This window comes from Crassostrea angulata, chromosome 5 (genome assembly GCF_025612915.1).
Source record: "Crassostrea angulata isolate pt1a10 chromosome 5, ASM2561291v2, whole genome shotgun sequence".
Lineage (NCBI taxonomy): Eukaryota > Metazoa > Mollusca > Bivalvia > Ostreida > Ostreidae > Magallana > Magallana angulata.
The window spans coordinates 55,333,782-55,361,442 of NC_069115.1; the positions used below are offsets into that span (position 1 = coordinate 55,333,782).

At 33.4% G+C, this 27,661-nt stretch overlaps 1 protein-coding gene across 2 annotated transcripts; it reads right to left on the reverse strand.

Moving 5' to 3' along the window:
• Positions 1–169: 169 nt before the first annotated feature.
• LOC128184247 (C2 domain-containing protein 5-like) lies at positions 170–27,337 on the reverse strand. Of its 2 annotated transcripts, XM_052853666.1 has the most exons (31): positions 27,292–27,337; positions 25,835–26,003; positions 25,342–25,428; positions 25,208–25,248; positions 24,003–24,133; positions 23,200–23,295; positions 22,715–22,870; positions 21,773–21,833; positions 19,582–19,713; positions 15,658–16,013; positions 15,213–15,313; positions 14,594–14,702; positions 14,200–14,314; positions 13,272–13,484; positions 12,686–12,790; positions 12,395–12,484; positions 12,240–12,300; positions 11,918–11,971; positions 11,373–11,447; positions 10,779–10,841; positions 10,337–10,435; positions 9,153–9,257; positions 8,447–8,569; positions 7,535–7,615; positions 4,682–4,771; positions 4,069–4,162; positions 3,632–3,748; positions 2,552–2,640; positions 2,206–2,331; positions 1,649–1,795; positions 170–720 (listed from the first exon to the last, which is right to left on the reverse strand). In XM_052853666.1, exons 2-31 carry the CDS (start codon positions 25,922–25,924, stop codon positions 610–612), a joined length of 3,318 nt encoding a protein of 1,105 aa, XP_052709626.1. In that variant the 5' UTR covers positions 25,925–26,003; positions 27,292–27,337; the 3' UTR covers positions 170–609. The 2 variants fall into 2 exon arrangements, with proteins under 2 accessions (XP_052709626.1, XP_052709627.1); XM_052853667.1 differs by lacking the exon at positions 27,292–27,337 and having other exon boundaries at positions 15,658–15,806.
• Between the last annotated feature and the right edge of the window lie 324 nt (positions 27,338–27,661).

The window sequence follows — 27,661 nt, forward strand, 5'->3', positions numbered from 1 at the left end:
GGTCAATTCGGCCTCATTTTGTTACAAACTCCAAAAAGACAAAAAAATGAATACAGGTCAAGTTGAAAACGCAATAAATTCAATAATTAGGGCAATCCCATTTGTTTCAAGAGGAGAAAACATTGTAAAGTTCTGTGGACATCCTTGAGAAAGAATCACAAAACATCAGTGACTTTAAGTTTCTCTTTATTTGCATGTGTCACAGTGTGTCCTGCATGTAGAAAAATACACTACATACTGCAAGATAAAATACTTTGGGTAACTTCATACAGAATTTAGTGAAACAGGTAGCATCTTGTTGATTTGACTTGTGTGAACCCTTACCATATACCATGCATATTGTTGCAGTATTGACTAGACGCTTTTGGAATACTGAAAAATTAAGAGTACCCAAATCCTGAACATACATATAAAATTGCACCAGATTTAGAAATGCATATACATGAACTATCTTGGGTAAATAAAAGCATACAGAATGTAAAATGTGACAATATCCTAGTCCTTTTAACCTATATTGATACATGTTCCAACCCTTGAGAAGCAGTGATATTAATACTGGCTAAAGTAATGCCATGGCAGAAAATTCATGATCACACACATGTACAGTGATCACGTGACCGGCGAGTCGCTGTTTTTACGTAGAGGTTCCACCACAATGGGGAACGATTCCTCAGGAGCCACCACCACTGCGTCACCACTCACGTTGATCAAACACTGACTCTGTAAGATAGAAGCGGAAATTAAATCATAGCCACAAGGAGGTAATACTCTACTGTAAAATTAACACGATTCTAAGATGCATTGAACATAAATTTGTACGAAAATTGATGGCTGGATTATATTTGCTCCTTTGCTTTGGTAAAAATGCATTTTGAGCAGAGTTGCTGATACCAAATATTTAAAGTGTTATACTTTGAAATGTAAGTATATTTGAAATATAGATATATGACAAGTGTATTAAAAAGATAAGGTGCTTTGCTGTGTTTATTATGTCAGATAACAAATGCAACATTGCTAGAAAAAAACATAAATTAGGCAGCTTATTTAGTAGACCATAATTTATAAATGTGCACAGGTAAAACCCACAAAACTAAACAAAGAAACACATTTAATTGTTTGTCATTTTAATTTTATCTTTATTATTTATAAATTAATCAAAAAGAATGGGTGAAAGCCTGGAGTATGTGAAATAATGTTTTCAATCAAAGCCTTAATATACACTTGACCTATGACACTTCCCCTTATAATTATTTGCTCATGCAATGCAGCAAGTAGCCTTATTGGTTTTCAGAATGCACACAATTTGAAAATATATTTACAAGTCCTTTTGTAACCTTACAGTTATAAAAAAAAATTCCACAATTAGAAATGTTTGCACCTGACTGGACCAGCATTCTACTTATTCATAGCATTTACAAATGTAGTGGAAAATTTTACACATGCACATGTACTGAAAACCAACTTTTATTTGCTAGATACTTATTTCACAATCACCAGTAGTTGGTAATTAAATGGTTCATGGCCAGTTTTTAAGATATGAGAGACATCTTCAGACTTGCTCATGGTGAGATTTATTCTTGACCATTAGGTTCATAAAAGTTGGTTTAGCGTATTTGGAAGAGCCAGCAGGGATGATGTGGTTACTGACCTGGTTTTTGTGGGGGTTACACATCAGAACACACTGGTTCATGCGGTAGGAGACCAACCCGTTGCCTCCCAAAGACGCCACATTGGCTCTGACATTAGCCATCACCTCAGCAACAAACATCTGCATGAACCCTCCTTGGCCTCCAACCTGCATCAAGAAACAAATCCTTTTAATTCAGTACTTCATGACTTGGGTCAAAAACATACATTTAGTTTTCCAGACCCAAAATTTCAATATGATGCAGCAGGCAGGGTTTTTTCCATTGTTGAAAGATTTTCAAGTGGGAAAACCCTTTAACTTGAAATTTAAAAGTATAAGTTATTTCTCTTCTCATTGATCAATATGCTACAATACTAACACTGACAAATGAATGTGATTACATGTACATTTGACCTGATAAGGAAATACCTCAAAACAAAACATTATTGATGGACCTTATTGTGTTTAGTATTTGATTCAATGCAATAGACTTTTATTTTATCCTCTATGGTATCATTCTCCTTTAATACTTCAGCCCAAATAATGGTCAAACCATGTGCAGTTTACAATTATTTTACCTCTCGTAATGAAGTGGATTCTCGAATGAAGAAGAAGTTGTAGTTGCCGAGGTATCTCTCAATCTTGAATCCTGGTATGTAATGCAGTGGTGTCAGCTCCACCCAACTCTTCAGCTTGTGGATGTTCTATGAATGAAAGAACAAGGTTTCTCTCAAAATCACAGGGGTACCAACTTTAATACAAAGGCAGCCAGCAAAGTAGACTACTCCTTTCCAAGACCACTATATTATCAACATATGGCAGGTACAGTACATGTTTCAATGCACACAGCCATCCTCTCTTTAATATACAGGTACATGAATTCTTTCTGTTCACTCCCAATACAGGTGATTATCTCACACTTACATGTACGTGCACATGCTCCAGAGATCTACGTGTGTTTCCCTCCATTTTGGTCCCAGTTGTCTCAACTTTGGTCTGGCGTAGCAGTGGAGCTAAAATAAACACATAAAATAAACCTATAAGAATATAAAGAAAAATTTGCCATAATTTTCTTTTTTATAGCATTTTCCTCATTTAGTCTTTCAAATTCAAAATCTTCCTAAGATCTAGTACATGTACATAAAAGTGTTTATATTTTTCAATTTTTAAATGTGTCTACATGTATATTCAAGCAAACTTAATGAGTGTGCTTATACCTACTTCAGGCTCTGGGCAATGATACTTAGAAAACTTAACCTTTAAACTTAGGCCCACTTTTACACATCGAAAATAGGCTAGAAAAGTGAAAATGGATGTGCTGTAGCATACAATTCCTGTCCTCCTTACCTTCGGCATGCTGCAATAGATTCCAAATTGTTAAATATCTATCTCATCTTTGACCCAGTGGTCTAACTCTAACTCACATCTGACCGACTGATCTGTTTCTCACCTCTGACCTACTGATGTGTTTCTAACATACCTCTAACCCACTGATCTGTTTCTCACCTTTGACCTACTGATATGTTACACACCTTTGACTTGCCCAGTTAGATTGCCCACTGATCTGCTTCTCACCTTTGACTTGCCTGGTTAGATTGGCCACTTATCTGTTACTCACCTTTGATGTGCCAGGTTAGATTGCCCATTGATCTGCTTCTCAACTTTGACTTGCCCGGTTAGATTGCCCACTTATCTGTTACTCACCTTTGACTTGCCCAGTTAGATTGCCCATTTTTCTGCTTCTCAACTTTGACTTGCTTGGTTAGATTGCCCACTTATCTGTTACTCACCTTTGACTTGCCAAGTTAGATTGCCCATTGATCTGCTTCTCAACTTTGACTTGCTTGGTTAGATTGCCCATTGATCTGTTACTCACCTTTGACTTGCCCGGTTAGATTGCCCATTGATCTGCTTCTCAACTTTGACTTGCTCGGTTAGATTGCCAACTGATCTGTTTCTCACCTTTAACTTGCCAGGTAGATTACCCACTGATCTGTTTCTCACCTTTGACTTGCCCGGTTAGATTGCCCACTGATCCCTCTGATGCATACTCCTCCATGGTGAACATCATGTCATCACCCTCATTGGTCCCACTGTTGTTGCTGTTAGTGACACCTTGTACTGTTAGAATAGAATAGAATAATAGTGTGAACCTGACTGTGACAAAGTATCACTGAACAAATTTGACCTCTGAACGCTATCAGTGACCTTGACATTTGAATCAACTCTATATTTTTGACTTGACCAAAAATAAGTTACCAGCAAATTCCATGGCAAATACTTCTGAATCAGTGGTATAAATTGGAACTTTTCCAGAAAATACCCAATGAAAACAATGCTATCATCAATAAAATCCTTTGAAATTGAAATTTGCGTCATCAATGTACCACGTCATATAAAAGTAATTTTTTCCGGCAGGAGACTACCGGTCAATATTATACCTGTTTTGAGTAGATTTCCTTTGTTGGTTGAGTGAAGTTCAAACACTGAGTCTGGTACATTTTCTGTAGAGCAGCACACCCCTGTCAGAGTTATCTAGAGGGAGACAAAACATATTCTAGAACTTTCTTTACCAGCCTCATCCCAGAAGTGAGGGCACTTGTTTCATATTTTCTCACTGTCCTTATAAGGTATGACAAGTCTTAACAAAATATTATTTTGTGTTTTGAAAAATCTGGCTTAAAACGGGAAGAAAATGTTATTAAATTATGGGTGAGGGATGATTAGTATCACAGTACACAATATACCGGTACAGTTAAACTTTGTTATCTCGAACTAGATGGGACTGTTTAAAAAACTTCGAGATATCCAAGTATTCAAGATATCGAGAATAAATACTTAAAAAATATGTAGTTGGGACTGACAAATCACTTTGACATATCCATGGTATTCAAGATACCAGTGTTTAAGATATCGAAGTTCAACTGTATATTGAGAGCAGCTTAAGTGGTGCATCATGCATGCATAAAAAAATTTACATCCTGCGCATACTCTTATTAATATTTGGACATACAATATTAACAGCTTTGGCAATTACATGTAGTAATTACTTACCTGTATTTCTTTTTCCTCTGGAATTTCTACACCAAAGTCAATACCACACAGGCAGCAAGGGGACATCCGTCGTAACTTGTAGCAGATTTTCTGTAATTACCCAAAAGCGCTTCATATACAAGACAACATGGTGTAAATAAAATGGAGGCATCTACTGGTATTGGTATCCTAACTTACAATAAAGTACCACATGCATGATGAGTGTTACTGTAAAAGTGGTTATGGTATTTATGCATGGGGGAAATATACAGTAAGCTTAAAGGTCATATGAAACGATATCCTGACCATATTGAGTTATATACGGGAATGGGTTCATAAGTGCCTATTTAATAAGACTGACATTGTTTTTTGGATATTTTATGCAAAATGTGAGCGCCACAGTCGATCAAAATTACTTAATCGGGAAAAGGAACATTGACTTACGTGGCTTACCTCCCTTGCTTATAACGTCAGTAAGACCCAATCGCCTTATAAAGCTATGTTGTGAATACAAATATCCATGTCATTTTGCAGCATTTTAAAAGAAAAAAAAATACTATTTTATATAAAAACTTGCATAATTATACAATAATCAACCACGTCAGTATTTTTTCTCTCAAGAAATGAAATCGTGTGCGTTTTTATTTACATGTTAAAGCCTGTACATAATGATATTCAGTTTCGAGACTGCAGGGAGAATAAATGATTTGCTTCATAGATTCACATGCAAGTATAATTTAATTTTAATATAAGCATATTTATATGTTTTATTTTGATCTTTTTAATGAAATTGACAAATTCAAAAATAAGTCTGATCGTTTTTTCCCATTTGCACGTTCATGCAATTCATTAAGATTTTTTTTCTAAACAACTTGTAGGCCTCATTGTGCCTCATTCGCTTCACGATGATATTGTTTGTTTCACTCTTAAATTCACAAATATGTTACCATTTAATTATTTTTAGTCTAAGAGAAATTTCTTCAAATGTTTTGTTTTTGAAACGTGTACTTGAATGTGCAGTGTTTTGATTTTAAAACGTGTATGTGCGGTGTTTACTCACAGCTCCCTTTTATCTCACTTTCTTCCGCAATGTTTTCTTTCGTTTTTTTTTATCATTATTGATGCTTGTTCTTAATAAAATCTGTTGATTATCTTCACATTCGTTCACAACTATTTTTATCAAACAACCGATTTATTTTACCGATACATTTCTAAATCCTTAAATGCCATATTTCCGCGATCTAATTTAATAAAACGTTAATACACATATACACAAAGTATTTTCTAAAGATATTGCTACATGTATATATCAATAAGTCAGAAATTTATATTATTTCGAAATAAAATTTAAGAATAATTTTGCGGCATTTTATAGCAGCTCTTAAATACAAACTATGTACACAATGCCTTAAACATTTTCATTGGCCTGTCTTATATACAATGTACTTTTTTATGTGACAAAATAAATCAAACAATTTAAATGCTTTAATTCCCTTTAAATGTAGCTCAATCATTATACGTACCGAAGAAGAAAATGATGTTTCTATTTCAAAAGGATAAGGATAATTCATTAATCATCTGTTAATGATGGAGCATTTCTTTCGTTAAATTTCCACTCCAGTACGGGATCTTCATCATGATTTTACTTTTGTGAGAAGCTGATTTTAGATTTATTCATTAACGACCAATTAAAACTAAGTCATCTGTAGGCTACTACGAAATCAAATGATCTCATTTGAAAAGAAAGACACGTTCATATATGCAAAAATTACTAAAATTTAATCGATAAACTACTGTAAAATTACACTAGTTTGAATGCATTGTTTACATCGGTGGGTCTTTGTGACGTCATAAATCCACAAAATCAAGAACGATAAGCGGGCAAGAATTTTTTCAGGTGCTCAGTTTTCACGGTTATTTCTCAGTAATGCAAAGGCAAAAAAATCTTACATCATGTATTTTAACATTTGTTTATACCAAGCTTTATATTCATGAAAGAAAATCATAGTGTTAAAAATCATTTCATATGACCATGTAAAATAACCCTGTGTTTATGGTTTAAAAAATCAAATTTTAGAGTAGAAAATAACAAAAATGCATAATTAATACCCACGCGTATTGTTTGATTATAAAAAATGTGTACTTAACCATTAGCATAAATAATTGCTTTTACAGTCCGGTATTTGGCAGGAATGCTAATTTTGACTTCTTATTGATCTCATATTGCTTAGATACTTTAGGAATTGTTTATTTGCATACATTATATCTTTATTTCAAACATTTATTAATAATAACACTAAATCAAATACTACAACTGGAATACATACATAGATTAGTGCACAAATTTTAGCTCAATCTTCTCCATCAACTGATTAGCAAACTCATAATTTGGGGTCAAGATTCCATATTTTTAAAATTTCAATCAAATATTATCATGTTCAAGAAATAATACAAAAAGAAAACATCCACACACCACATACAAACACCTATATTACAAGTGCAGTAATCCCTTATAATTGTAGTTCATGTACTGGTACATGTTATAATGCAAGGAAAAAAAAAACCCTACATCCTAAATCGTATCCTGTAAATTCCTAATTAAACCAAGGAATTAATATTCGCGTAAAATAGCGAGAAGCCCGTCTAGCAAATTTCAAAATCGTGCTTTTAATTTTCTGACATATGTTAACTACATGAAACTATTATAAAATTTTGGCATTCTCAATTTTTATGTTCTCGCGATTTGATGGAAAACCGTTGAATCGCGGAATTAAGTACTCGTGTAAAATAAGGAATCTACAGTATGTAAATATGGACATTCGACAAGATAAGTTTTGTGCTGTTGATGAGCAACATAAACCCTGCCTCACCCACCTTGACTAGATTCTCAAAGATATCCATGAAGCTACTTCTAGATGTAGGGAAGTACTCCTGCCTCCACACCTGCGTAAACATCTGTAACCAATAAAACAAATACAATAAATGAAACATTCAAATAAAAAAAAAATGAGTTTGCAATTCAGGGTAAAACATTTATAAACCATTTTTTTGCAATTTTTGCGGATTTATTTGATATGCAATGTACATGGGTAATCAACATCTTCACGTAAAATGAAAACTGTGCACTAATATAATAGTCTATAAGGGAGTTTTGTTGTTAAACTTCACATTGTAATCTATACCGCCATCTTTAAAAAAAATGTTTGCTTGGAATTTTGCTGCCTGGGGGTCTCCAGACCCAATAGGGAGGGAGTTCTTTATTTTTTGCTAATAAAATTTTATCAGCAGAAGGTACATGTATTTCAATGAAGTGGGAGGCAATTCCAAACAAACAATTTTATTTTGGCCTACGGTAAGTGAGATTTTGTGCTTTATAATTAGCAATACTAGATCATGATCATGATCATTTGACATACCGTTTGACTGATTTGGATTTACAATCTTTGCACTGTAATATTTGATTCATCAAAGATAAATTTAAAAGCAATTTATAATAGTAAATATCAAATAAGCATTATATAGTTGTAAACTAATAAAAATAGTAGCATAGCAACACTGCTGATGGAGCACAGCCAACTTGTTCATCAAACCAGGATTCTAAGCTAAATATTGATTAATCTTATTCATATTTAGAGAAAGGGAATAAAAAATTTGATTTGCGTAAATCCCTTTGAAAATCTTGCAATAATTTTGCAATGAAAACAATAATAACATATTTGCCTGCCACATTTTATTTTCTAATTATTTGGAATGAGAATTTATTTGTTTGTGCATATAAATGCTGACCTGGAGATTGGCAGCCAGTGAGGTAGATCCCGGGATTTTGTGGGTGTTTAGCATTGTGAATCCCTCGGGGAGCTGGGATTCCCGGAGCAAAGCAACGATGTTCTCATCATTAGCATCATCCACCTGTTACAAAACCATCATATCATAGTATTTACAGTTTTATGAATATAAAGAAATTAACACTTGTTGAATTTTTTAATCCATATGTAACTATGTAACTATTCATGAATTCAAAGTTGACAATGTTAACAAATGTAACTGCAAAATTGCATTAGATTTAGATTTTTTTAAAAGAGATTTTAATATAAGGAAGGCAATAATACATAACAAATATGATATCTTTAATATATATGACAGCTACTAATGACATAATCTCAGTAATTCAGTGTACGGTTCTATGACTATCTATCTAAAGTAAAACACGGTTATAGCAAACATCCTTATAATAATTTGACGCTTACAGCAAAGTGATTTTCATTTGCTGTGATTTTATTATACATGTATGTTGTAAACTTGACAGATATAACAAATTACACTCATAACGAAGCAAAATTGCCCGTCCCTGGCACTTCATCATCAGTGTGTTTAACTGTAGTATATATGCTGTAATTATCAATTCATTATCCAACTACTGATGAACTCATTCAATTTACATTCCTCCTATCTATAGCTTCTTACTGTAAATTATTATAACTCAAATACTGACCTCAATAACAAACGTTTCTTTGTTCCCCGACGACAAGTCCAGATCTGACGCGTCGTCATCGCTGTCATCTGTCACGATGCTACGCGGACTCGCTTGACCCGTGTCCTTCAAATGAAAACTTTTATCAAAGCAAAATCACTGAAAATTTAGAATACAATAAGTAACAAGTGAAAAGCTGTCAATGTGACGAAAAGCTGTCAATGTGACGAAAAGCTGTCAATGTGACAGCTAACCGGTTTTTCTTTTATGTGAACTGTATCCATAATCCATGTCAACCCTGAATTAATAAACACTACCTACCGTATCCAGAGTAATGGAGCACCCATATGCAATATTTTGCCAAAAAGTGACTAAGTTCAAAAGCTGTTTTTTTTTCATAAATAACTAGAATTCAAAATCCTAGCAATATGCACACCTCTAACTTATGTACAGTTAATCTGCAAATGAACAACTTCCTATCTTGAAAACTGTAGGAGGAGTTATTCGTACAATGAGGGTGCCCTATATGCAATATTTCGCCAAAAAATGACTAAGTTCAAAAACTGGTGTTCTTTTTTATAAATTATAAAAAATCAAAATCCTAGCAATATGCACACCTCTGATATATGTACAATTGATCTGCAAAAGAACAACTTCCTATCTTGAAAACTGTAGGAGGAGGTATCCGTACAATGAGGGTACCCTTTTGGCAGCCGCCCGCCATTTTCACCATTTCATTAACCGGATTTTTCCGTTGGAAAACCCAGTAAAAAACTGTGCTTTCATTATAAATATTTGTTGGCATCAATTTTCATGGATATTGTATAATACACTTTTAAAAGGATTTCAGAACTGTTAAAATACATGTACTTGTAGTGCTCATTTAAATATACCAAATAGTTGTCATAATTCTTAGTTTGTTGAAAATTTCATTTTTCTGGATATGATACACAATAAAATCCATAGATTTTTATGCTCAACAAAAAAAAAAATGAAACCACAGTATACGTTGTCTTTAAAGATGCAAATTTTATACAAGATTATTGTAAGTATATATATGGTCATACATGCACATCACTACATGTACCATGTATACCAGTACTAGAAAATATCAATAAACAAAGAAATAAAAAATACATGCGTATCTTTTGGTAACCAGTGTCATTAACACCAAACAAAAGAGCCGAGTATACAAGTGTACGTACAATGTGCAGTAGGTCATTCTTCTCTCGATTTTTCATAACTCTTTCGGAAATCCTTTTCTGTATTTCCAGTAATCGGTTATTCTCCTCCTCCGTGGTTGCCTAGGTAATAATGAAATTTAGAGAACAACTTGTCATTTGATTGAATACAGAGTATGAATATAATAATGAGGATGTCATATCTGCTGTTTTCTCTCTAGCTACAATTACAAATACACATAATCAAATCAATTTTTTAAACTTTTTAATGGATACAAAAGGATAAAAGCTAGAGAGGAGTGGTGATGGGGAAGTTTCCAGTATATAAACTTTTAAAGGGCATAATTCAAATGAAAAAATGAAGAAATCTTGGTGGTTGATAAAAACAAACTGTCCAATGGGAGACCTGGGGTTCATGATGGACATACATTTAAATGAAGGTCAAGGTTCTACAAAGAGATAATACCTGGCCCGACACCCTGGGAATTGGGGGGATCGGCAGGGCTGCAATGAACACAGCAGTAGCAGTCTGTAAGGAGAAAAATACTGTACCAATTTAACGTATATCTGGGGGTTTTTGCACGTCACAAAATTTGCAAAAATGGGGAAAATGTGTAGCATTTTAATTTGCATCAGTCATTTTTTGTAATATAAAACGTTTCTTATGAAAAATAAAACAGAATACTATTTCTGCATATTCAATAATTTGCGATTTAAATTAGATCATTGCCAAAATTACCGGATATACAGTATCTTACTAAACACATGATAGTGATACACTGTATGTTACTACACTACAACAAGTCAAAAATACAGATTATTCATCCAGCTACAAAAGTATATGAACTACAATAAGTCAAAAATATGGATTATTCATCTAATGACAAAAGACTTCAGTACAACAAGTCAGCAACTATTTTCTTTGGATCCGCCTCTAGAAATACCGTAGTTGCGCTCTAAGGGGACAATCAACTTGCTGTTGTTCTGGTGGTCAGTACATAGATTTTATGATATTCACACTAAACAACATGTAATTTGTGAAAACAGAACAGAAACTTACAGCCACGCCCACCAGCAGAGATTCCCCGACCGTGATCTGCATCTTGAGGCCGTACAACCCATTCATGCCGAACAACTGTAACAGTCACAGTTTTATTTGAAGTGATGCTAATAAATGATGTTATTGGCTGCTGAGTTTATGTTTACAATTTGTCAAAACTTTTCCTTCTGTTTGATGTTCAATTACAATTACATGTACTGTACATGCAAAACTTCTACAAAAACATTTTTTATTAACTACAAACATGTACTGGTAAAATGCTGATCATGAAATGTCAGATCATTTTGTCAGATCACTAGCCAACAAATTGAAAAACAAATATATAAAATCATTAAAAATAAATTAAAAATCAAAGTAACTTGAGATCAGTTAATAATAATTATGTTGTTTCAGTGCTAGAATGTCCATTTTAGGCAAGTGCTTGGAAAATATATCAGCTGCTTACATTATAAGTGCCAAAATGAACATAACACCTCATTTTGGTTCTGAAATCATCAAACTCCATTTCATAAAAGTTATTATAACCTGCTATACAATTATAGTACCTTTAGTTTGTTCATCAGCTGACTATGAAGTTCATATTCTAGGAAAGGAAGACACTGAAATAATGCAAGAATCAAATAATTAGAATGAACTAAATGAAATGTTCTTTACATATTAGAATGGTAAATAACTTTAAGATTATTAGTATCATATTGCGAAATTTAAATCATAGCTTTAAATGGGCTTTGTACTTTGACTCCACGTTCATCTAAGTATAATCATTCACAGTTCTACCACATTGCAAAAATTAAAATTATTTTTTGAGGACATGATTCTATTTAATTACATACATGTATTAAAATAAGGAAAACAACATGATCATACATCACTGATCTCCTTTGCGTTTGATTCCCCGCCTTTGCTTTTTGGTTTTGGTCGACAAACTCTGTGAAGACAAAATATCAAAGTATAACAGCACTCTTGATAATCCTACAATTAAATGTTATGATGAGCTGAGTCAGTGCATACTGATGACTGACCTGGCTTGTATAAATGCGCCTTTGCCGTGGGTTTGTATTTCCTGTGGAGGATCTATGGTTGTAAACAAAACATCAGGCACCTTTCGCTTCCTGCAAAAAGATAAAGTCAAAATTTTAATTAGTCATTGTTCATCTTAAGATGTAAAAGAAGTTGAATTTTTTGAATTTTCAAAAACAGAATGTTGTTAAAAGTATAAATTTAAAAAAAAAACCATACCAAATAGTTGCATAGTTTTCATGCATGAAGTAGTTTCAAAATGAAAGGTATAATCTCTACTGATTTGGGCATACCTGCAGATAGCACAGACTGACAGATTGACAGGGAATGGAGCAGAATTAGGTTTGTAAGGAACATGGCACAAAAGACAGTTGTAAAATGGGGCTCCATCATCAGAACTGTAACAGAAGATTATCATCAGTTACTGTACAAAAATGTTTTTGGTCCCTCTCTCCTCTCCTCTCTCCTCCCCTCTCTCTCTCTCTCTCCTGCCACATCTCTCTCTCTCTCCTGCCACATCTCTCTCTCTCTCTCTCTCTCTCTCTCTCTCTCTCTCTCATTGCATTCTATTTTACTGAGGTGGGTGACGATAATATCTCTTACTTCTCCGTTCTCCGTTACTATGAACTAAGTCAATACAATTACATGTATTCTATTGTAACAGTCAAACTAGAAAATATTGCAAAATCCTGCTAAATGTTAAATTTGAGATATTCACGTTATTAAGTTATTTTTATTCTCTAATGAAAATTCTTTTAGCTTCACAACACATAAATTGTCTCTCATGGACCATGATACATGTAAGAGTAAAATTTAAACTTAAAGTAAACCTCCCTCACCCCCCCCCCCCCCCCCCCTATGACTGACAATGTGACTGACCTGTGATCATACAGGGCGTGGAGCGAGCCCTGAGCAGCAGAATTGGCCAGATTAACATCCACATACAGCTTCTTGTCTCGTTCTTTCTCAGTTGGAAGTTTTTCCTGCACAACAGCTGGGGCGGGCGGGGGGATACGTGTGGATGAAGCCGGGTCATAGGTCACATTGACCCTGGCAGCAGTGCCTGTTGCACACAGCACAATGATTTCGTCGCTGCAAAAATTCCACACTAGAATGAAAACTTAAGACCTGACATAACAATGGTTCTGTAGTAAAAAAGCACAATACTGTTCAACCAACTGCTGCTAAGGATGCACACATGCAATATGAAATTATTTCTTTGAGAGTTTTTTCTAACTCAATGCAATATAGATCATGACACTTTTTCTATGTGTTAAGACTTCAGAGCAAAATTTAAATCACGCTTTTCCCTTCTCTGTTTACGATGTATGCTTTCATACTGTACAATATTGTAATTCATCTACAATGTCTTCTTTGTACTGTATACCATATACAATGGCTGCTTTAGATACTGTACAATATTGTAATTCATTTACAATGACTGCTTTAAATACTGTACATTATTGTAAATCATTTACAATGACTGCTTTAAATACTGTACATTATTGTAAATCATTTACAATGACTGCTTTAAATACTGTACAATACTGTAATTCATCTAAAATGTCTGCTTTAAATATTGTATAAAATTGTAATTCATTTACAATGGCTGCTCTTAATACTTTACTGTATACCATATACAATGGCTGCTTTAAATACTGTATAAAATTGTAATTCATTTACAATGTCTGCTCTAAATACTGTACTGTATACCATATACAATGGCTGCTTTAAATACTGTACAATACAGGGGTCCATTTACAATGAGATTAAACCAGATGGTGTTGTTTCCGTGATAAATCATTACCAAATGGTGGTGTGCTCTGTATATCCCAGCACAGCATGGCATCCCATGGTTCGACAGTGAGTTCGTATCTCGGTCCTTATCTCAGTCCACCAAGCATCTCGAGTCTCTGGCTCCTCTGTTCATTAAAGAAAATTGAATTTGAGTTTTATTTCAATTTGTCCACAAAGGCTGTGTTCCTATACACCTGGGTTATGATTCACCATTTTTATTTCTTCAGTTTTTTTGGGGATGATCGTATGAATAAGATCATACAGTATGGAGATATTTATCAAACTAAATTTAATTGTGACTGTATAACACTGAACAGTCCTAAAATTTCTCAGACTGAGTGGAAATCATGTTCTTGACATTTGACTTCACTGCTTGCCGTAAAGCCAGTAAAAATCTGACATACCTGGGTTGTGAATCTTGTCAAGAAGTTTGACAGACTTAGCCGACACAACACCCCCAAGGTGAATTATGAAACCCACAGGAAATGATGTCATAGTGAAGAATGGATACTCCTAAAATCACAAATAGTTTTGTATAGAAACATTTTAATATAAATAATCTGGCATAAATTTTCATTCACAAAGAATCATGAATAAAAAAAATTGGTTACACCTGAGCATGTATCAAAATTATCTATCAAAATACGCATATACATTTTGAAACAACCCCTCAATGTATATTTTGTTTTGTCTTGTATAAACAATTGCCTGAAATTTTATTCAGTACATTGAGAACTGCTGAGTTGAAAACTTAAGCTCTCCGTACATACTGAAGATTCCTTACTTTACTTAATTCTGTCATTTTGTAACAAATAATGAGAATACATGTATATTAATTGTGAACCCCAAAATTTTTATCTTAATTTAGTATTACCGTAGTTTACAACTGACAGAAAAATAACTGCAATATTCTATAATTTGCAAGAGGTGCCTCTTACAATTTTACAAAAAAAAATTTATTCCCTGCGTTTAATTAGGAATTTACAGTAAGAGTAATTTCCTGTACATGAGGAGATGCCTCACCATCAGCTCTATGCTGGGTTGCTGTGCCGAGAGTTTGGTCACCGCTTTTCCACCACTTCCTAAACCACTACCGCTCCCACTGCTCTCTGTTAGACTGCTTCCTGGAAATAATCGTAACTCTGGTACAGTAAGAAATGAGAGCATGTACAAACAGTATTATCATTGCTTTTCATGTACTGTAAATGTATCATATCTTGCAAGATGGAAAATGATTTTCTAACAGGTTAGCATGGATTTGATTTAACACATTTCTGATTGTACCTATTTATCAACATACAGGTACATGTAAAGTGTAGTTCTAAGCACAATGATATTTCTAAGAGACAGATACATGTGCATTTGACAAAGTTCCGGTACTTGATTTAGCAGAAGCCGCATTCTGCCAAAAACACTACAGAGTTCACAGCCAAATTTAATATGTTTACAGTGTTATGGTGTGACCTACCTTTCGGTGGGGTTATATTACTGACGTCTGAGTCGGATGACCTTCGCACCTGTGTATGGGGAGAAACGACCTTGACAGGTGACGTGGCACACCTTATGATCTGGGAGGGTGGGGAGGAGGGTGTAGCCGATTCCTCAGGAAGGGGGGAACTGAAAGGAAAACTGAATGCTGATTGGCTGCTAGAAACAATAGGAGGGGCAGAGGGGGGCGGGGATATGGAGACGGATTTCCTGACTGGAGTGTGGGGAGGGGTCATTGTTAAGTGATGATGTGAGCGAGAAGTCAGTGAAGGACCAAAACTAGGTGGTGTTTGGTGATGATTGAAGTAGTTTAGTGAGTTCACAGCATGCCTCATACTGAAAAAGAGAGAAAGGAAACAGCACTCACTACTAATACGACATGCTCTAACACAACACATACATGCAACACATAAGAGTTAATGTGGTGTGGGGCACCTAAGGATTTTTAAGCTGATAAAATTACATTATGGTACACAGAAATAATTTTCAAATTGTACATTTAAAGGTAAAAACTGTAAATTCCCCAGCAGGTTTGGAACTTTCTGAATTGCAGATTAAAAGCTGATACTTCAACATATTACATTACCAAGTTAGCATCAACAGTATGAAATGAAAACAGATACATGTAATTTCAGAGCTATTTCAAAAGAGAATAATATAATGCATCATAATTTGCAGGTGTCCCACACCTCAGTAAAAAAAGCTGTTATTTATATTTATTTAATGAACCACAAATAAAAAATAACTATCCTTGCTTCACCCTCTACAAAATGTATTACCTATAGATATATTTATCATAATGCATTGAAATTTTAAGATCTGAATTGAATTAGGTAGATATCTCAAAGCACAAGTTTTTGTCACTTTATGCTGATTTTTCAAGATTTTATAGCATCTGTAACATTGAACTCTCATAAATCAATATTTTACTCTCTAATTGTGTCTAGCTCCCTTTAGCCTAAAAAAAATCACAAAGTCATGATGCATCTATTATTTACTGAACTGAAGTAATTCTAAAAAAAATTATAAGGTTAAAAAGTTGTTATTCAATATGCTAATAAAACATCTGCTGTATCTAATTGAACAATTTAGAATGTGAAAAGAGAATTTTGAATGACCTACGTATAAGCTCAGAGCCGTTAAATCGAAAAATAAAATAAACATCAGTAAAGGGAGCTTGGAGTCATTAGAGATGAACAATAACTGTTACATAAGAAAAATGAAAAATTGTGTGAAATGGAGTAATAAATAAAACATCTGACTGGTACACATCAATGGTAAGCTCTGCAAACAAACAGAATATCTATCTGTTTATTACTCTCCACTAACTTTACACACACAGACAAACCAATCAGTATAGACTTATATACTAGTCCTTCACGATGAATTAGTCATGCAAGATTTTTTTTTAAAAGCTATGAAAACCCCAAAAAGTTGCAGAAATGCTTTTAGTGTTTCATATACAATACATCTGACCACAGTTAATGTTTTTTTTTTTTAACCCTTCTCCAGTGCATACAAACTGGGATCAATTGAAATAGTCACAATGTTTGACTGATTTAGACAACATCAAAAGTGGCAGCAAATTAAGCTTTTCACACAATTAGGAGCATTTTAATCGCATCACTGCACAAGGCTAAATTGACAACATTTTGATTTTTTTTTCAGAGAATACTGTATAATCATTAGATTTCATGGTGGCTCAATTTTCGTGGAATTTGTGGGTACCCTTCACCCACGAATGAACGTCTTCCACAAATTCATGAATAGGGGTGAAAAAGTCAATTTTTCTTCTATATGTGTAAGAGATTACACAAAATTACATCCCCACAAACCTGTAAAATTAAAATTGGCTCACACAAAATGGAAACCAAATTAAGGATGAAAGTGAAACTCATGTCTAAATTCCATGTGGAATCTATTTTTAGTATGCTGGTGATAGGATTAATCATGGTAATAAGTAATCAAAGATAAAGAACTGCAAGTGAGACAGTTATCCATGAAAATTCCCTTGAAATTTGTAATAATTTTGTATGTATCACTATTTCTTTCTTCATTTGTATGCAAACTTGAAACAAACTATATGAAGAAAATGTTTTCATGATACTTAAAAAAAAAAAATCCATACAAATATTTAAAGTGGTGGGTTCAAATGTGACCAGTCACCCACCTTTCAGTGATTGGTTATACTAGCTAGTGTTTTTAAAGACCCTTTCGTGCTTAGTATGATACAAGCTGGCATCATCATTTTTTTTTTTTAAACATTATTTTTTTAAACATTGTCCCATTGAACTAAATATTTGAAAACTGATTAATTTACAGCCATTCATAAGAAAAACAAATAAAAGGAAATGTTTCTTATATTTTTGCAAGGCAGATGTCTTTGATGGGATTACAATATACAAACTTTCAAACTTATAAATAATTTTATTACTTTCAAGTATAATCAGGAGAAGAAATATCACAAAATTCTAAATATGAAAACATCAATTTTGCCCTACAAAATCTTTAGAATCCAGAAGCTTTAAGGGGATTCACTCCCTGGATCCCCATAAGAATAAAAGGAAATATTTTTTATATTTCTACAAGGCAGTGACTGCAGGTCTTATACTTGATTCCTATCATATCGCAGGTTCTATGGTATCGCGTATTTCTGTTTACGTATAGTAGCACGTGCTGAAATTGACATTTGACGTCGGGATATTTTTAGACATAGTAAACAGAGACATGCTGAACATCACTGAGGTATATATTAAATAGAGGAAACTCACAATAACATTAGTTTCTGGAAATATTTCCGCATTGATAGATTTTTTGATCAAATGATTTAACTACTGCGATATCAAAGGACTGGCTCAAAAATCTAGTAACTTTCAAAAATTGTAAACAATCATTTGACTTTTAAGTACCGGTATACTCACAAGAAGAAATATCACAAAAGACAAAATTTGAAGACTTCATTTTTTCCCTACAAAATCTCCAAAATCAAGGAGCTTCAAGGGGCTTCGCCCCCTGGACCCCCACCAGAGCTTTGCCTTGGACCCACTGGGGGCCTAAAGACAGCCCCCAGACCCCTGCCTAAAACTGGCGCCCCTCTAACTTCAAATCCTGGATCCGCCCCAATCATGTTTCCTTATTGGATTAATTTTATCCAATCACAGTTGCTGATTTTTCTGTGTCAGATCTCAAAGTTAGGATACCATATTTATTTAGAAAATTCAACCTGACATTTAGTAAAGAAAAAATCCAAATGTTTAAGCTTAAATTAAGTTTAAACATTTCCTTAAATCATTCTGCAGAGCTCTTTACCTAAAGAAGGAAAATATAGCCTAAAAATGGCCAAGAACATCCAGTCCTTCTTAAAACTATCTAATTGATATATTTATCAAAATTGATATGTTAGCTGTCTCCGTGCAACCAATTGTCAGGCAATAGTTTTGTCTTCTGTCAATTACAATCAAATGATCACACAAACCCAGTACCATGTTCCAGTGAAAACTTTGGTCACACATTTGTAGTTCATTACCTCAAACTTCTGTGTGAAAACAACTATATTGGATTTTTTAAAATAGATCTACTAATGATAAAAATGTGGCAAGAAAAAACAAAATTGATAAAATTTTAAAAAATGCTTCAGAAGTTTCAGAAAAAGATATTTTCTGTAGAAGTTTCAGAAAAGATATTTTTTGTGCAATATTTTACTGTTATGATATTAATACTTTCTCTCTACCAAACATCTAGCTTCCATTGCTGTAGAAACAATGTATTGAGAATCATTCTTTATCTTTCAAAATGAAAAAAAAAGTAAAATCAACAAACAGCTGTCATATAATAAAATATTTGAACCAAAAATAAAAAAATCCATAACATTTGACATAATACAGTAAAGAAGAAAACAATTTACTCTTTGAACTGAGGAGAGACGCCCAGTGGGGAGGGGGGCATCATTTGTGAAGGTCGCACCAAGGTGACGCCAGTCCCTATCCCTCGCGCCACTATACCTGACTCCCCCTCCAGGTCGAAGCATTGGCAGTAACTGCAAAGATTACATTTAAGTAATTGATGTAATACAAATAATACATTCTGTAGCCAATGTAATACAAGTTATACATTCAGCATATATATTTCAATGCACAGTAATACAAATAATTCATGCTGTAGCTATTGTAACATACATAAAATTCTACTACATTTATTGCAAAGATTAGGGAGGCCAAGAACATTATTCTCCAATATACCACACACTTCATCAGTAAATTATAAGATCAGAATACATAATTATTTTTTTGGCACTGATCGTAAAGGTATACTACAAACTTATAAAGTTTAAAAACTATGTCAATTTCACATCTTTGTTCCAGTCAAAATGAGATGTATTGCCTCAAATGTTTATTTCAATGAGCTAAATGTAGTTGTTCCAAGGCCCATCCTAGCAGATTTACACAGTGTGTTCTTATATGAAATAAAGAAAGAATAGCACTTATTCAATAATCGTATTAAATTAGCTTTAAAATTTAAAGACATATGATTGAAATAAATTTTATAAATAGGAGAAGTGTATTTAATATCCAGCAAATTGATATGTCCTCTGCATGTCAGTCTAATCTGTAGCTTGTGATCAATACGTATACATGTATTAACAAAACCTTTGGGGATACACAAAACTGCAGTCTAAATGACCTATTTTGTCTTTCTTTAGGAAAATCAATCAGTGAAATATCTTAGCTGTTAGTAGAATAGAAATAAAGTTCTTGGTATTTTGAATGTTTCAGGGTTACCTCATCTGTCTCTAAATGTTGTTTGAAATATAAGAACCTTGGATAACGCTCCAACTTTTATCTTCCAAGACAACATTACCTGACCTCAGAGGTTATTCTGCAGCATTCATGAAGACTCGTACTTTATTTTTGAAATAAAACATGAACTGAAAAAGTCATTGCAACATAAAGCACTTGCTACATTATGTCAAAGATACTGTATACAGGGAAATATTTGCCCCCGTTTTATTTTCGCCCCTTTCGCTGTAAGCGGGCAAGTTCAAAACTGAGCAAATTCAAATTTTTCATATTATCTCTCTTTAGTACAATTGTGTCTGGGTGAATTAAAGACAGGATGAAACCATTTGCAAGAGTGTAGAAGGATAAAAATAAAAAGTATACTTTACTACACAATTCTACCATATATCTAATAAGACTGGTTCAATTCAATTATTTTATGATTTTATCTTACTTCTAGATGGACATATATAATTATATCATATTGCTTCATGTTTGCATAATTAATATCTTTCCATGATTATATCTTATCTCTACACTATTTTATCCTATCCCTACATGATTATATCCTATCTCTACACTATTTCATCCTATCCCTACATGATTATATCTTATCTCTACACTATTTTATCCTATCCCTACATGATAGTATCCTATCTCTACACTATTTATCCTATCTCTATATGATTGTATCCTATCTCTACACTATTTTATCCTATCCCTATATAATTCTATCCTATCTTTACACTATTTTATCCTATCCCTAAATGATTATATCTTATCTCTACACAATTTTATCCTATCTCTACATGATTACATCCTACTTCTACACTATTTTATCCTATCCCTTTATGATTATATCCTATCTCTACACTATTTTATCATATTCCTATATGATTATATCCTATCTCTACACAATTTTATCCTATCTCTACATGATTACATCCTACCTCTACACTGTATGAATATATCCTATCTCCACACTATTTTATCCTATCCCTATATGATTATATCCTATCTCTACACAATTTTATCCTATCTCTACATGATTACATCCTACCTCTACACTGTATGAATATATCCCATCTCTACACAATTTTATTCTATCCCTATCTGATTACATCCTACTTTTGCACTATTTTATTTTATCTCCACATGATCATATACTATTACTTCATGATATTAACCATACCTTCTTTAAGCCTAGCTTTTCTTTATCTGATTTTTCCTTCACAGTAAAAATATTCATATATACATGTACCTGTTGTATTTACATACACCATAATCATTATAATATTTAGAATACATGCTTGCCCATACCCTATGACAGCATTCCCTCCTAACTCTGACACTTTCACACCAATTTTTCTCTGGAGTTCACCTTGATAATATAACATGAAAAAAACACAGAGTTCAGAAACATGTACATGTATAAAATATGATACATGATCAAATGATTTTGAGGCTTGTCCATTAAAATTAAGGTCAATGAAGCTACACCACAGGCACTTGTTTCATACAGGAGGTCTTTTAACTATATTGTGTATTGTTAATAGACCTCCTGTTTGAAACAAGAGCCTGTGAGCTAAACATAGTATTACTGTAAATGAACAAAATTTACTTTTGTATCAGTACAAATATTTTATTTTCCCTCAATTATATATTTAGGTCAGATGCAACTTATGTTCCATTATTGTTTAAAAATTTCCCTATCTCAGCAATGTGAAGATTTCCACTACATAGCTCCATATGATATTTTTCTTTTTAGATAAATAGTTACAATGGAAAATATATATCATATACTATGATTTTATTTATAAGCACTCAATTGCATTTTGCATGCTATCATGTGGAAAATCTAAAGTATTCTTTCATCAAACATAGCCTGGTAATGTACCCTGAATTTTTGGGCATAAACAGGTTTAAATGCAAATAAATAATGAGTGATCTTTCTGAATCAAGAAAAGCAATATAAGATTAAAGGAACGTCTCATGTGTCCTTAAGTATTAATAATAATAATACTACTTATAAACTTGGGTAATATCAATACTTAAGGTCAATCAATTCGAGAAAATTTAAAGGATTAGGTATGATATTTACCATTTATGACCCTAAAAAATTGAAAATGGTGGTACTGCAAGAACAATATTTATTTAATAGACCCAACAACAAATTCAGGAAAACTGGTGTTAAGTAAATAATGCTGATACCACAGCAAACAGGTGTATATAGACACACAGTAGATATGCCTGAACACACACCTGATAATTTGGAGAAGAGTCTCTGCCGAGCTTCATTGGATGCGCGAGGTGTGCGGATCTTGTCAATCCATTGATACTCCGGATCATCATTTACCACAAGTTCCTCCACAAATCCATTGATGACCTGCATCCGATATCCAGATGGAACCTCAGCAGCTGAAACATTCAAGAGTTGTTGAATCATTTCTAATGAAAGCCTTCATAATTTTTACTGTGAACTTCAGATTGATGTTCACAATCTGACTGCTTTGACTGTACATGCTTCCTATAAAATTGTCCAACAAAGACATCAGTAAACAAATAGGGGATTTGAAAAAAGTGCTTTCATGAGGATCAAATGTTTAAGTACTTTGTTGCTATGTGTGACATTAAATTTGTTTTAACAAGTAATTTTTCTTTTTGGGTAGTATCGTATACATATGTACTTTGAAAGATCATCATACTCATGGATATATGAAATACTCATTGCATAAAGTAACACTCACTGCTAAAAAACTGGATTCCACAAGACGACTGTCTGAACTTATTCACATCAGAGAATAGGTCCACTTTCACGATGATATTAAGTTCTCCACGTATGCCTAGGAAAAGAAAATCCCCCTAATCATGCCTTATGCTGTCAACACTTCAGATTAATTCAATTACGTCTTGTTTATCCATAATACATGTAATTCCAGGAAATAAATACAAAAAAAAATGAAAAATGTTCACAAAGAAAGACTTATATATCAGGTGGTCTTCCCTAGGAGAGAATTACTTTAAGTTTATAATGAATATTGACAGGAAACATTTTTTTTAATGAGTTAGTGGTCATCATCTGCGCATAAGCTGGATACTGCATATTTTGCCAAGAAAGTACAAAATTCACAGAGGACTTTAAAAATAATTATCTAAGATTATAGTCATAGCTTACTCACATTTGACAAGAACAAAATTGAAACAAATTGACTTTATTCTAATATCAAATTACTGAAGATTCCTTATTTTACATGAGTTTAAAATCCTGAGATTCTGCCGTTCTGTTTCATGTTGCGAGAACATGAAATCCCATGTGCTAAAGTTTTTTGCAAAAATTAAGACTTTTATAAGAGGTGCTTCTAAAATTTTGTGCAGATAATAATGCCTTGTGTTTAATCAGGAATATCCAGTATATAATATGTTTCAAATTATCATTTGAAGATTCGAAAAATATGCATTCAAATCTGTAAAAAAGTTGTTCATAACACTGGACTGAACTCTCATAATATCAGTTGGCAGTCACTGCCAGTGCCTCAGGTTATAAACATACCATGCATTGTGTCATAGATTGGGAACCAGCCACTAATGACCTTGAGGGGATCTTTGGTCAGTAACGGATTAAGGTCAACGTAAATTTTTCCTATTGCATCATTTGCACTGTATGTGTCATGGTCCAGAACCCTAAAACAAAGTAAACACAATTAACTTGCATAAGTGCTCAGTTCTTATTTTAGATGCCGTACAAGTGATATATTCAGTTTCCAATGTAATACATGTACAAGTGATATATTCAGTTTCCAATGTAATAAATGTACAAGTTATACATTTGGTGGCCAATGTAATAATGTACAAGTGATACATTCGGTGACCAATGTAATACATGTACAAGTGATACACTCAGTGGTCAATGTAATACATGTACAAGCAATACACTCAGTGGTCAATGTTACACATGTACAAGCGATACATTCAGTTTCCAATGTAATACATGTACAAGTGATATATTCAGTTTCCAATGTAATAAATGTACAAGTTATACATTTGGTGGCCAATGTAATAATGTACAAGTGATACATTCGGTGACCAATGTAATACATGTACAAGTGATACACTCAGTGGTCAATGTAATACATTTACAAGTGATACACTCAGTGGCAAATGTAATACATGTACAAGTGATACATTCAATGGTCAATGTAATACATGTACAAGCGATACATTCAGTTGTCAATGTAATACATGTACAAGCGATACATTCAGTGGTCAATGTAATACATGTACAGGCAGTACATTCAGTGGTCAATGTAATACATGTACAAGCGATACACTCAGTGGTCAATGTAATACATGTACAAGCGATACATTCAGTGGCCAATGTAATACATGTACAAGTGATACATTCAGTGGTCAATGTAATACATGTACAAGCGATACATTCAGTGGCCAATGTAATACATGTACAAGTGATACATTCAGTGGTCAATGTAATACATGTACAAGCGATACATTCAGTGGTCAATGTAATACATGTACATTGATACATTCAGTGGTCAATGTAATACATGTACAGGCAATACATTCAGAGGTCAATGTAATACATGTACAAGCGATACCTTTCGTGGCCAATGTAATACATGTACAAGCGATACACTCTGACAAACAAACCACAGATAATTATAGACATCATTCAATACACCTTTCCAAAATAAAAACGTGTCTACAACTCAAGTAAGACAACAACCCTGTCCAGATTACCTCAGTTCCAAAGGCTCATCTTGTAAACTCTCATCCTCTACCTGCAAAACAAAAGAAAAAGCAAGATAACACATTACTAAGGTTTGATTTACATGTATTATATTAGCCTGTCTTTAAACAGTTATAGACATTACCTCAAACTTGAACCACTCTGAGTTCCACTGAGGATTCAAAGACTTCTTGCAAATGTCAGTTTTGAACACATCTGTCCCAAAGCGCACCTTAAAGGAAATTATCATTTTTTGTAATATACTTGTCAAGTCCATTAACCTTACAAACAATTTTAATCAGTTACCAATTCTTTTAATTTAGATTGCAAAACAAGAGTGAAGATTGAGTCAATCATTAACAAGACTTCAGAACTACAGTAATTCAGATAAGATAATTTTATTCTAATTAAGAGCTAAGAAGGCATTAATAAATACACAGATTAAAAAGAAAAGTTCCAAACAAAAGATTATGTCCTATAAGGTAAAAAAAACTATAATAATACAAAATATATCTATAATAATTATTATAAAAAACAGACAAAAGTATGGAGAATTGAAGAATTATAAAGTATTTAACTACCAATGGTTACCATACTGCAGCTGATATTCAAAGTTTAAGCAAAGAAACAGATCATACTTCAACATAGGCATCCGTAAGATCCGTAGATCGGTCCATGACAGGCAGGCCCCGCCCAGCAAGCACTCGAACTTTGACCTTTCCTGGCATTCTCAATGTTTATTGTCCCTCAACCTCTGTCTCAACTTTTTAGCCTTGTTAAATGCATTGTGATATAATCCCTGTCTACCTGATTAAAATAGATAGCAATGATTTATTATACACTGTCAGGTATCTTGTAAATTCATAACTATCATCACTTTAATATTTATTTCAACAAATATTTTTGGGCATCAATTTTAAGGATTTTAATTTTTTATTTTTGAGTATACATAAACTTAGAGACCTTGGCTTTATGAAAAAAGTTTTTATTCATAATATTCAAGCATATTTTCAATGAGTAAACTCAACAATATAGTTTCTGAAAACGTTTTCTCAACAAATAAACAAAAAAGCATTTGCAAGTGCTGATGTATAAACTTATTATCCATACTGGCGTGAGACCAGTTCTTGCCAAGTACGATTTCTCGCCAGTGCATTGTGACGTCATTTTATCAACTGAACACATAAAATTATATACAAAAAATGACATAACAATGCACTGCCGAGAAATGGTACTTGGCGAGAACTTGTCACACGCCAGTATATAATGCTTTCAAATACAGGAGTTGCAGGTTTTCTTTTCATTATCTTTATACTCATACCTCTAAAACCTATTGGATTTTTTTTTGGGGGGGGGGGGGGGCGGAGGTTGAAAGTAGATTGCAATTTATAAAATATTATATAACATACAACACATTCAGTGCACATAAACCACTCGCGAAGCTTACGGGTTAGTATTTACATTGTTTTATGGATAAAATTGCCAACTCTTGTGACTGTATGCGCCAAGATGCATGATGTTCATGCAGTGGATTTTCTTCACTGTTCATAGTATCACATTTCCATGGTAAAACGATATTTATTTACTAGGCCTAGAATGAAAAAAAATTCTTCTTACAAACACTCCTATTGAAAAGCCAAAAAGATTTGCATCCAACGTAAACAGGTAAAAGTCACAGGTGCTTGTTTCATACAGGAGGTCTACTAACTATGTTATACCGTTATTGTGTATAGTTAATAGACCTCCTGTATGAAACAAGCGCCTATGGTAATAGTACCTGCTGGCACCATATCAAAAATATGATACAGAACGTGACATAACAGGAACCTTGGTCAGACTTAATCCATATCAATTCTATAAATAAAATTTTCTATGAAAGAATAAATCTAAAATACGACACAGCCTTAACACAAAATGCAAATGGAATACTGGTTTTCTGCGGTCTTGTCCTGTTCAACTGTTTGTTCGTCTTAAGAGAATGGATACTTTTTATCGGTCACTTGAATCAAGAACTTGTTTATTTTTTTCTTAAGATGAGCTTTCATTCATTGTATTTCAAAATAATGGACAATCTCAGTTTCTATATAGTACATACCCAAATTACATCAATCAAAGGAACCTAGGGGTAATAGGTGTCTAGTAAGTCGTACCATAAAAAGTCGACCAGCTGAATTATTAAAAACAAAAAACAAAACAATGATGACGTTACTTGTTTACTACGAGGGTCAATCAAAAAATACGAAGACAATGCGGCTGTCTATCGTATATTTTTCATGAAAGTCATACTTAACAGATTAATCTGTGCACCAACACTTATGTTATTGATATGCGAAGTTTTAGTCCATTTGATGAAACGGTATTTTTGTTACCCCTTTTTAAAAACAACATGTTTTGTCACCACGGCGCACGGTAACGTTCAAAACATGACGTCAAAATTAAACACGCACAGTTTATAGATATACTCC

Bases quoted from the DNA above. Each gene is read 5' to 3' on its own strand.
- LOC128184247 (XM_052853666.1), bottom strand. From the start codon at position 25,924: ATGCCAGGAAAGGTCAAAGTTCGAGTGCTTGCTGGGCGGGGCCTGCCT. The intron at 16,014-19,581 runs GTAAATTGTTTT...TCTCTTTTTCAG, and splicing joins GTCTCTCCTCAGTTCAAAGA to TATGAGGCATGCTGTGAACT. The intron at 14,315-14,593 runs GTATGTCAGATT...TTTAATGAACAG, and splicing joins TGACAAGATTCACAACCCAG to AGGAGCCAGAGACTCGAGAT.